Raw genomic sequence first — 11,426 nt, 5'->3', positions numbered from 1 at the left:
GCTGCCCCCAGCCAATAAAAACGTCTCCGGCCTTCCTAGTGGCTCACTTGTTAGAGCGCGAATTTACTGACCGGAAGGTCCGTAGTTTGAACCCGACCTCTGCCACTCTGTCTAGACTTGGGCAACCTGGCAGTATCCCCCTTCGTGTAGCATGGCAGCTAGACACTGAAGGGGTGCTAGAGCTGGACGGTTTTTTGCGATCCGTGGCAATCCGCTGAGCTCTACTAGAGAACGCCAGTGTGGAGATTTTTTAGAAAATGCCAACCTCTCTTACCACTTTGTGACCGAATCCTTGTGTTGTGTCGACACCTCATCAATTTGCAGCAAACAGCTACGGTACGCAAAATGTGATAACTTCAAGGATGAAACTGCGTTTCGTTTTCAGTCAACCGGCACCTCAGCTGAGGAGTAATGCGTGCATTTCATTAGCAAATGTCCATAAAAACTGAGCTCTAATAAACTGGGGAGCCAATGACACACTTACCTTAGGACACGGATTACATTCAGTTTGTCCTGGGATATCCTGATAGGTTCCCCTTGGGCACTGTTGGCAAACATACGCCGGAAAGCTGGTATTTTCCGTAAGCAGTCGTGATTGTGTGCCTGGTGGACATCCGACGCAAACAGCGGGTGTTCCATACGGCATATATTGTCCCGGTGGGCAGTAAGCCCCAGCTCCCACCATTGCCACCTATAGTGTGGGGAAAACATCATTGACAATGGTTCCCGAAGAAGCAGTAAACTGCTTGTCAATGTATCATCATCGTCATCATTATTGCGCCATCACTCACCGATATACCGAGTGGATTAGCCAATTTTCTTGTAAGTTCCAAAATTCTTCTTTGTAAATTCTTGGGACTGGGTGTAAGTGCGACACGTCTCTGACACGTCTGACTCACTTCAACCCATGCATTGTACAGGGCTTTCGAATTGGCCTGTCTTGGGTAGTGAATTTGGTGCCAATTATTCACAGCCGTGTCTACAACAGGCCATTTGCTCGGGCGATTGTGACGAATAGCACGACGATCGATTTGCACATGAAGGAAGCAGCCGATACAATGAGAGGTGTTCTCATCGACGAACATCTGGTTGAGTGGACAAGAGGCATAGGGCAGTCGGTCAGTTGGTGGTATAGCGGTTTTTCTGATTGGTTACACTGGCAGTCCTGGCTAACTATCCTACATATACCGTGATATTTCTTAACATCTACTTGGGGAATCTGCATAGACCAATCCAACAAGCATTCATGAAACCGCGGAAGGGTTACATCTCCGCTTCCAGTGTGCATAGTGTTCGAAACTGTTCATTTTCACTGTGTGCCGACCCTCACTTACATGGAGAAAGAGAGAAACAGTACTTTCTCTTATCGTGCACTGCCTCACGCTGACAACTTACTTCAATGCCAAGCCACATGGGATGTCTCTTCAATGTGGTATTGAGGACCAATTCATTCGTGTCATTCGTTGCCACGCGCAAACTGCGTGTATTCAAATCGTACACAAAATCCACCTCCGTCCGTTCTGGTGGACAGACGCGTGGTGTGGATACCCACCGTTCTTTTTCCTGCACCGGCACATAAGACACATCATTGGTGTTCCCCAGGTACTGAACCCAGCGATCTTCCCAACGGGACAGGAATTGCACACGATCTTTGACACGATCCACCAAAAATCCCATCCGCATTGTCTCACCGTCCTGTGTGGTCTGTTTCGGGCAGTCCATTTTCGGATCGGATACTTCACGTGAACGTCGAGAGAAGGCAACCATTTGTATGTGTCCGGTCACCACACCTGTTGAATTGACCAGTTCATCACCAAAATCATCATAGAGTAATTGGATGGAGTAGCCGGTCAAAGCACTTCGTATCGATCTGGTCTTTTTGTATACCTGATTTAACTTCTTATCCTGCCGAATACAATAGGCTGGATCTTCCAAATTTACGTAGTAACTCGAAGTAGCATAACCATGTACTTTGGTCAGACACGCCCTACTGATCACGGGTGTCGCTCCAGGTAGTGGATGTTCTTCGTGAACAGCTCGAAGCATTTCGTTCACATCTTCCGGGTGTTTTGGTTGTTCCAGCGTTACACGGTCAATTCGCATTCCGCGTCGCTGTGGTCAAAAGAAGGGAATAAAAATCACGCATGCGACTCAGGTCAGTTTCTCGGCTGAAGCCACACCAGGCAATCAATAACAACGGCAGTAGTAGCTGTGAGAGTTTCCTGTGCAGAATACCCTCAGCCTCGAGTAGAATCACGTTAAACACACTAGAGGTTACACTGTGATTTAAGTGGGCTGAAATGTAAACGAAGGCCGACGTTCCTAGTATAGTACATTACAGATAGTAATCCGTCAAGATGCATCATTTTACAAATGAAGGTTATGCAACTCCCATTGGTGGTTGCCTCTCTTTATTCCATATTGATCTCACGCTGAGGTTTCTCTTGAGTTTCGCACTCAAAAAGGCTTCTTTATCTAAACGCTTAGATCGCTTTCATCAGAATGGCTCAAGGTGGCCCTCGGGTGCCAACCAGCCGTACTGCTGGTTTTTGATCCTTTCTCATCTACTCCCTATCGCTCGTCTCTTAGGATCGGTTAACTGCTTCTTGGTGGATCTGCACAGCCAATCGCTCCGCTGATTAATGACTCCCGCGGATGTTGGTCGACATCCCCCTAGTTGTAAGAAGGAGATCCAGTGTGAGATTGAATCATCTTTAAACACAAAAAGCAAGAATATATTAACCCAATCGTTCTGTGACACTGCCTGGTTACCGCCGGTGAGCTCGTCACCTTACATTTCAGTTTGATTTTTTCGCACACTCACTCTGTCTGTCGGGTTGTTGTGTACGTCCCTAAGAGAGTTCAATTTTGTTCTAAGTGTGCTGGTCACAGACAGATCCGTCTGATAAATCAGGAATTTTTGTACAAGTTGAAAGTACAATAGTTGTTTTCGACATACTTCAGGATAAATGACTTCATTTCACTGAACAACCAGTCTGGCCAGTCAACTTCGGATCTTACGTTAGACATCCCAAAGTGCACTCCACTTGGTTTTTTAACTGAACTATATTTCATAGCTTCACGAGTGTTAGAATGCTAAGTCAAGAAGCCCCAGAACATTTAGCGAGATAGTTCAGTAGTCACTTCGTGAACTTGCTGACCAGATGATCCTTGGTTCGAACCCAACCTTTATATTTTTCGGCTGCTCCTTTCTAGGCTCGGGTAACCTGGAATAGTTTCAGTCCTCATGATTTCTTTCGGATAGCATAGAGGCTAGGCCCCGAAAGCATGTTACAGTTGAACGATTGCTGACTAATATTTGTCAGACATTTACTGCAACCGGTGACTCCACTGCCAGAGTGAAGGTTGGTGCTTGTGCGTACGAGGAATCTCTAAATGGCAGTCGGCCTGGATATTGTGGCGGTTCGACCAGGCTTGCGTTATGAAGCCATCATGTGCAAGATGGAAGAATTCTTCACCAGATGTTTCGCATCCAAACGATTACCCGGCAAAAAACTGGTGCAACGCAACATCGTTAACCAAACAAACTTACGCCAGCTCCCCGCTTTTCTATGATCAGTTCAGTGAGAAACTGCGCATTGGTCCAACTATCCCTGACGTTCATCGCAATCATCACACCAGTTGATGTGCGTATTCGGCCGTACATGGGTTCGATCAACATCCAGTCCAGTTGGGGCGCGTTTCGGGCGCATATCTTGTGAAATATGGTCCTATTTAGACGCACGTCAGCAAACACATAGGGTGTGATGTACTCAACAGGAAATGGGATTTCCGTATTTCCTGGACCCCAGAATATTTCAGTCATTCCCTCTTCTGACCTAGTCTTTAGGATCACTTTAATCTCATCCTTGCTCTCTAGCTGAATGCCACTCAGCCTGATTCGTGTGACAGAACCGAATGGGTCCGGTAGCGGAACGATCACTCGGTCATCCGACTCCAATCCGACACCCAGTTCTGCTTTGATCGCCCAAGGTCGTTCCTGATCCAATGGTGATCCACTCGGTGTTATGCGCGCACGATCGATATTGTAATAGGTTGATATGTATACCGGGCTGGATTCATTGGACAATGCTTGACAGTGTGTTCTGATCACCTTGTGTCTTATCTCTCCATCCAACAAATATCTGTCTATACGCATACTGGAAGCACTACGGAGATCCTTCAAACTTCCCATGACCCAGCTGATTCTTTCATCCGACCCCGTACAATTGGGGAACGGTTCGTAAAAGGACATGCGAAGCATTAGTCCAATCTTTGCAGGTTCCAACTCAAGCACAACAAACGTTTTGAGGGGTGTGTAAATCTCATTTTTTCCTTTGTGTGTTTCCAAGTTTTTTAATAACTTCCAATTGGTATCATATTCAGCGAATATGTACATCCCATCCAGGTTGGTTCTTAGATAGAAGGTGTGTTCATACGGCTCGCGTTGCTCTATCTCACCCAAATCGAAACAAGGAAAGCCCTCAATTTTCTTGTCCAATCGAAATGATTTGCCTCCTAACGTTTTGAACAACCACACTTTGTTCGGTACTGTCGGACGTGAATATTCGTAGTGTAACACGGCCATTTCTTTGGGCCATATGTGTTGCGTTTCCGGCTTAGGCGGAACCATTTCAGTGAACCCGTCGCCAGAATCGGCAAGTTGAATGGTCTGTACATATTGGTCCAGCTTGCTCAGACTGCATTCCAAACTTAGATGTCCGTACGTGTAATGCCAGTGCTGTATGCCCAACACAGCTAGCAGGCATACGCGAATAAGCAACATCTTCTTGTTCGTGCAATCAGGACTTGTTGTGGAAATAATGCCTTTTGCTGCCGATCCAACGGGGAGGTGATTTAAATGAGCCAAGGTCGATCGATTTCCCCAGCTGCCCGATCGATACACCCTCAATGGGGTGCTAGCATTATCATAGTCATGTGCTGCTGTTGACAATAGAATATCGTGCTTGTAGCCAAACTCTAAAGTACAACAAGCATGAATCACAGTATCATCCACTTGCGTGTGTGTAGTTCTTGTGGGCCGAACTGCGGCGATCTGACTACGAAGAGCCCCGCGTTACCACGACTGGGTTTATTGCACATAGTCCATAAACGGATGTTCGGCTACCTGATGACAATGGATCATGTCACATAGAACAACCTGTTCCGGGAGCGAACGTTCTCACTCTTTTCCTGTCTACTGTACAAAACGTTTCGTCTCTCTTTACGCACACAAATTTTACATCCACGCACTCAAATGGCCTTTCGGCTTCTTAGCGTAGATTGGCTCCAATCACCAGTAGAAATTTCTGTTATAACATTCTTATCACGCAGGTACTGATTAACGAATGCAACATATATACTTCGGATATAATCTTCTACGTTTATCAGAAACAAAGTCGTTCAGCTGTAGCCCCCTTTCGGTACTTAGCTGTCATGACACCAGAGGGAAGCACGAGGGCTGGTATACTGCCAAGCTGTCCAAGCATAGACGGGGCAAGTTGAGAGGCAGAGGTTGAGTTCGAACCTTACGGACCTTCCGGTCAGTAAATTCGCACTCTAACCACTGAGCCATGTCGCCTTCCATTTCTGGACAAATAGTATGTCAACAACGGGTATTTCAAGTTTTCAACATTCAACAATATGTGAAGTACCGTCAAGAGATGGCTCAAGCCGTTAGAGTGCGAATTTACTGACCGGAAGATCCGTGGTTCGAACCCGGCCTTTGCCTCGACTTCGCCTGTCTAGGCTTGGGCAACCTGGCAGTATCGCAGCACTATTGCTTCCTTCGGGTGGCAGGGCAGCTAGGCACCGAAGACGGGTCACGGCTCGGTGATTATTGTCCGAAAAGTGGAATTGTATAATCTCGATATCTCTACTCACGTTGTTTCCTGCTCGCGCTTACACTGTGCTCGAGTATTTTTGGGCCTTCAATCTGGGATGTCTTTGGATACTGTCTGGGCTAACACGATACCAGTGAAGGCCTCTTACTGACTGGCTTGCTGTTGGAACCTGGGGTTGGACGTAGTGGTTTGCAGACCGTTGGTCGTTTTGTTCATTGTCCTTCACCTAATTCCTGAGAACTAACACGTTTTGTCTATCTGCCGTTTTCATTTCAGATACGTGCCATGATATTCATTGATTCTACTGGTGCTCTGAGCTTTCGTTTGCTCGTGCAGACCGAGGATCATGCTATCCAACTCGTTCGACAGAATGGTACGTTGCTGCTGTTTTTTTGTATGTATGAATGTGGGCTAATAAAGTTTCCGGTGCTTTTTGTTGTTCATTTCGATTCGGTTTGTTTATCCAGCCGTGTATCAAAAGTAAGTTTGATGCAGCTGTTCTGGATTCATTGTCGGACGACCCAGAGAATGTGGAAGCAGTCAAGTGGCCTGGGCATCACCAGACACACGAAGTTGTCATTGTTATCTGATCCAGGGGAAATCACCACAGCCAGGCATTAAAATCGATATCTTCGTTGAGAAAGCCTTGTTTGCTGTCAGTGTCTTATCCAGGAATCCCGATCCACTGAAACAGTTTGCCAGTCAGTTTTGCTAAACTTCATTGTCGAGCCACATACGTCATTCACGTCGTTTTTGCACAGTACTTGCGAGGAATAACCATCCTCTTCCGTCTGTGAGAACAAACACAGCACATTGAATTCTCGACCGTTCCGACCTAACCTTGGACACCTCAACAGTAAAGCAGTCCTCGATCCGCCTTCAAATAACGTGCACCGAAAAGATGCCACAAAGTTTGTGCCATGAAGACATGATAGAAAGTAGGCTATATTTGGCGAAATACACTCATTTGCAAACTAATTTGGTTTTGCGAGAGACTCACCTGAAACCCAGCTGAATCTCTCGTTTGTGATGTTTCGAGGCAACTGGATGTGCTTCACCAGGCTGCCTTATGTTTCGGTCGCTACCATATTCGAGATATCGCGATACATGTATATTCGTAATGCCTGGAAACATCACAAACGAGAGATTCAGCTGGGTTCCAGGTGATTCTCTCGAAAAACCGAATTCGTTTGCAAATGAGTGTATTTCGCCAAATATAGCCTGCTTTCTATCATGTCTTCATGGCACAAACTTTGTGGCATCTTTTCGGTGCACGTTACTTGAAGGCGGCTCGAGGACTGCTATACTGTTGAGGTGTCCAAGGTTAGGTCGGAACGGTCGAGAATTCAATGTCAACAGTTTGATGTCCAAACCACAGAGCTATCTCAAGTTCACACGGCTCACTAAGTTTTTCATCACAACTGCCCCCTCGAACCCATCAGCCTGATGTTAAGGTTACCGGTCTAAAGCGTGACTAGTTAACACTCAGGTTCCGTTCTTGCCATTTTCTGTCAAAATTTCCGAATCTGGTAGCTCGTCAACCATCTTGACTCACTCACCTGCCAGTTTACAAGAAAAGAAAATTGCTAAGAGGTGTGATCATCATGTTCAGTTGTAGACTCTCTCCCACATGTTATACAATGGTTAGAGCCGCCACAGTTTCGTTCGCCGATGATCTGGGGGAGATACGGGTGGATAGCCACGCACTGGAATCGATGACTGATGTAACTGATACGTCATTATTGACGTAATGTCTTGGGTGATCGTTGCCAGTCCCTTGTACGCAATGGACGATGATTTGTGACACGGTGATCGCCAACTCCGCCGATTTTCCGGTGGGAAGTGATATGATTGTCGTGAAACAGGAGGCCTAACCCAGAGGTTCTACATGCTCAGTCATGCTTTCTCTCCGAGCACATAGCTCTCCGATTCTCGGATCTCACACAGAAACTAATGCAGACCCAGGGTTGGGTTCGAGTCACAAACCTAGCTTCCAATAGCACAAATTCATTCACGGGCGCGCGTAGTTCTTGCCAAACCAATATATAGAAATAGTCGAGTGGTCAGTACGAATCCAACGGAGCGCATTTTAATCCCTTACCAAGAAAAAAAACATGCCAGACGGGCAGTAAACTTGTCACTTTCACAGCTCACTGAAGTCAGCCACGGTCTTCGTGACTCCCATACCACTTATTTCTGTAGTGGTGAGGTAAGAGTTATCGTTAGGTTGATGTGCCTTTTTTATATTAAATTCATGGTTTTCATAAGTTCCGGTTCTAGGCTGACGATAAGGCCTGCTGCGATGAAATCATCATCGACGGCATGACATCAGTGTTCAACACCGATGCTTCACTGGCGTGCAACCATGATTTATTTGAAAGCTTTATTGTAAGGGAGAGAGTAAAGGTGGACAGGGAAGAGACTTAGTGCTAGCTTACCACAATCATTTCGAGGTGCTTACACCTCCAGACATTCGCTCAGGTGGTCTGGATAGAAACTGACAACAAGAACGCCACTGACATCGGTTGACAGCCATGTCTTGTAGTGTTATCTTCCTCCTTGCCGATCCCAATGGAAAAGTCAGTGATCTGGAAGCTTATCGGTTTTTTGCATACTGTTGTCTTTTGATCAAGCACGAATTTACTAACCGGAATGTGCGCGGTTCGAACCCGACCACTCGACTTCCCCTGTTCAGGCTTTGGGAACCTGGTAGTATCCTAGCCGTCGTGCTTCTTTTGGGTGGCTTGAGAGTTAGGCCCTGAAATAGTATCCTAGCCGTCGTGCTTCCTTCGGGTTACTTGAGAGTTATGCCCTGATAGGGTGCCACAGCTGAATGAAATCACTTGTCAAGTAGTAAATTTTGGACGAATTATGACCCCACAGAAGCTGGGATCCAGATGAAGTGACAGCTGTTTGCATCACCGGACAGGAGGAATCGCGTCGTAAATTGCTCAATGGAATAAGGACATCTAGTCTCGTTGGAGGAAGTAACCCTCTGGAGCGACTGTCGCCCGATACTTTCCCAGATGGCGAGATGTTTCATCGATCCAGCTTTGCTGAAAACGAGGAACGGCTGATATCATGAAGACGACTGGTTTACCGTCTCACATCAATGAGCTATTCTTGGACTGGGTCGGACTTGGTTCGGCTCGTAAGTAACCCGAAAGATAAGCGCTACACTGTGTTACTTGTCACGGTCGTGATAACCATTGAAGATACTACCAGACGTTTCCTCTCTCCCTCACTTTGTTGTCGTTTCACTGCATGACGTTTTTTTTAAAGGCAGTGTTGCACCCCAGGGAGAAGCGCCACTGTCACGGTGGTGATGAGGAATTCAGAGGACCTCATAAACACTTATTGAGTTCCAAACCATTGTGATTGGTCTCCTGTTTTCGTGGTAGATACTCCTCTTTTTTGATGTTTCATATTTAGTTTAGTGAGTGACTTACACATGTATCGTTTGCGGTGAACTGGCCTATTGACCATTACACTGGTTGACGACGTTGGCTTCTATCTATTCCACTCTTAGATATGCTAATTTATGTGGGATCCACATGAACGGACAGAATTTAAATGCCTACACCGGCTGATCGTTCCCTTTTCTCCTTTCTAAGGAGCATTTTGCTTTTCCATGAACATAGCTTTCCAATATCGACTTTTTTTAACTGTGCCGTTGTGGTCGAGGTGTTCAGTTGGTAGCTGACATAACGATTCTACTGAATGTAGCCGAACTATACAGAATTGATCCGATGGTCCAACGATAATCGATCGTCCTGATTTTGAGCATTTTCCGGCCCTCCTTAGGGAATGCTGATGACCACCACCAAGGCTATCACACACACACACACACACTGCTACCTCAAACGGGTCACGACAGATGTTCCGTTTAAATTTATCTGTCTACTGAATTGAGTACGCCGTTCCAACCATGAACGATGTGTTTGAATCAGGTCACCGGCAGATGGTTTGGGAACGCGCGGAACGCGTAGTTAGTAAATGTGCAACAAGGTAACGCGACATATCATTAGTCCTTCCGTTGGTAGTTGATGAGATTTCGGAAATTTAATGCTACTCGAGGAGCCAGTTAATGCATGTGAACACGTATGTGGATCGCGTAATTAAAACTTACGTGGCTCTATATCCTGTCTAGGCGCGAGTTAATGGTGTTGCTGATCAGCCGCTAGTAGTTGGTAAGGTGTTCAGATCACTAGCCGGAAGGTCACGGGTTCCAAACTTCCTGGAGCCACGCACTGCTGGCGAATTCCAATAAGGATCTAAGCGCTGTACAATGCTTCTCAGCTTTTCACTATTGACCGGTTCTAGTTACATGAAGGGATGATTGAAATCCTTGGCTCTCCACATACTACTAGCAACCCATAAGTAACTCAGAGGAAGAATAAAATTCACATGATCAATAAGACTTCCATCGGTGAAGCAGTTTCCCGAGGGGCCAGTCAACACGTGATGTGGATTGCTGTGTGTGTGGTGCTCTGTCTTGTCTAAGTGCGAGTTAATCACACTTTCTCCCTCACAGGATGAAGTCTCCATCATCGTCTTCTTTGTTCGTCAACAAGCTGATCGATTATCAGTTTGACAATGGAGACTTTTTTCGATTCCGATTGACGTTGGGAGTCGTATCGTGGCACCTGTTGAGACATCTTGTAACTAATGCCGAAACACCTTTTTTTGTTTCTGAGGTCACCTCAGCTTGATACATCATGTACAATACGAGCAATGGATGTTCTGTACGCATGGAAACATCGAATCATGTTGACGTTTCGGATCAGCCATCGTGAGCGATTTTTCCATAGTTGAGACACGTTGGTGGGGGCTATCTGATCGGTGGAAATCGCCAAGCATCTCAGTGTGAATAGAATCGAGGGTAGAACTTGCAAACGTGTGGAGAGCGGTCTTAGATCAGCCGAGATGACACGAGGCGATGTGCAGTTATCAGCGAAATCGCCTGGGTCTAAAAGTACAAAAATCCAAGTAGCGTTGGATCCAATTAACCACCCCACCCCCATCCTCAAACTAATTGTCCCAGCACCCTTGGACGAACACAGGTGAACGAAATCTGTGAACGACCCGAAGAGGAATTTTCTATTAAGGTGTCCTAGACTGAAGAAGCAGGGCGAAAAAATCCGCGTTCATCATAAAGACGAACCCCCCCTAACCGATCTATCGTAAAGCTTAGTCATCCTCACCAATCAACAAACAGGGACATCAGACTGAACACCCAGCACTGATTTCGTCGTTAGTCATAAAGAATCTCACGGATTGGCTCTCTGACTGCCTTAAAACCCAACCAACCTACTTACTTACTCACTTGGCCTGACGAAGCTTTTGTGTCAAAAGCGAAACGTTACCCAGCAATAAATCCACCGATTGTTTACCAAACCCCTCTGAAACGAGGAGTAACATGTTTTTATTTCTTAATGTTCTACTCACAAGGTTGCTGAAAATCCGTCGACAGTCCACGACCGGTTTTGCTCTTTTTGGGGCTCATCATGTAGGCCCAGTCCCCGGGTTTCCGTCAACCTTATGTTCTACTTGAACCCAAATTGCACGAAATTAGCGAGATAT

The 11,426-nt window shown here is 46.1% G+C and overlaps 2 protein-coding genes across 2 annotated transcripts in view; one reads left to right on the top strand and one right to left on the bottom strand.

Moving 5' to 3' along the window:
- T265_05992 (hypothetical protein) overlaps positions 1 to 11,352 on the bottom strand; it is a gene marked incomplete at both ends in the record, with an annotated part of 13,269 nt that extends 1,917 nt beyond the window's left edge. The window contains 6 exons of the mRNA XM_009171144.1: positions 485 to 691; positions 792 to 1,085; positions 1,396 to 2,112; positions 3,554 to 5,060; positions 11,170 to 11,245; positions 11,292 to 11,352. Of these exons, the coding sequence (XP_009169408.1) occupies positions 485 to 691; positions 792 to 1,085; positions 1,396 to 2,112; positions 3,554 to 4,786 (2,451 nt within the window). The remainder of the gene's footprint in view (positions 1 to 484; positions 692 to 791; positions 1,086 to 1,395; positions 2,113 to 3,553; positions 5,061 to 11,169; positions 11,246 to 11,291) is intronic.
- The window catches only part of T265_05991 (hypothetical protein), a gene marked incomplete at both ends in the record, with an annotated part of 50,065 nt that overhangs the window by 18,952 nt on the left and 19,687 nt on the right, over positions 1 to 11,426 (top strand). Inside the window, one exon of the mRNA XM_009171143.1 lies at positions 6,120 to 6,216. Within this exon, the coding sequence (XP_009169407.1) occupies positions 6,120 to 6,216 (97 nt within the window). The remainder of the gene's footprint in view (positions 1 to 6,119; positions 6,217 to 11,426) is intronic.

This window comes from Opisthorchis viverrini, assembly GCF_000715545.1.
Source record: "Opisthorchis viverrini unplaced genomic scaffold opera_v5_119, whole genome shotgun sequence".
Classification (NCBI taxonomy): domain Eukaryota; kingdom Metazoa; phylum Platyhelminthes; class Trematoda; order Opisthorchiida; family Opisthorchiidae; genus Opisthorchis; species Opisthorchis viverrini.
The sequence above is the reverse complement of the archived record's forward strand: the minus strand, read 5'-3'. Positions and strand labels throughout refer to the sequence as shown.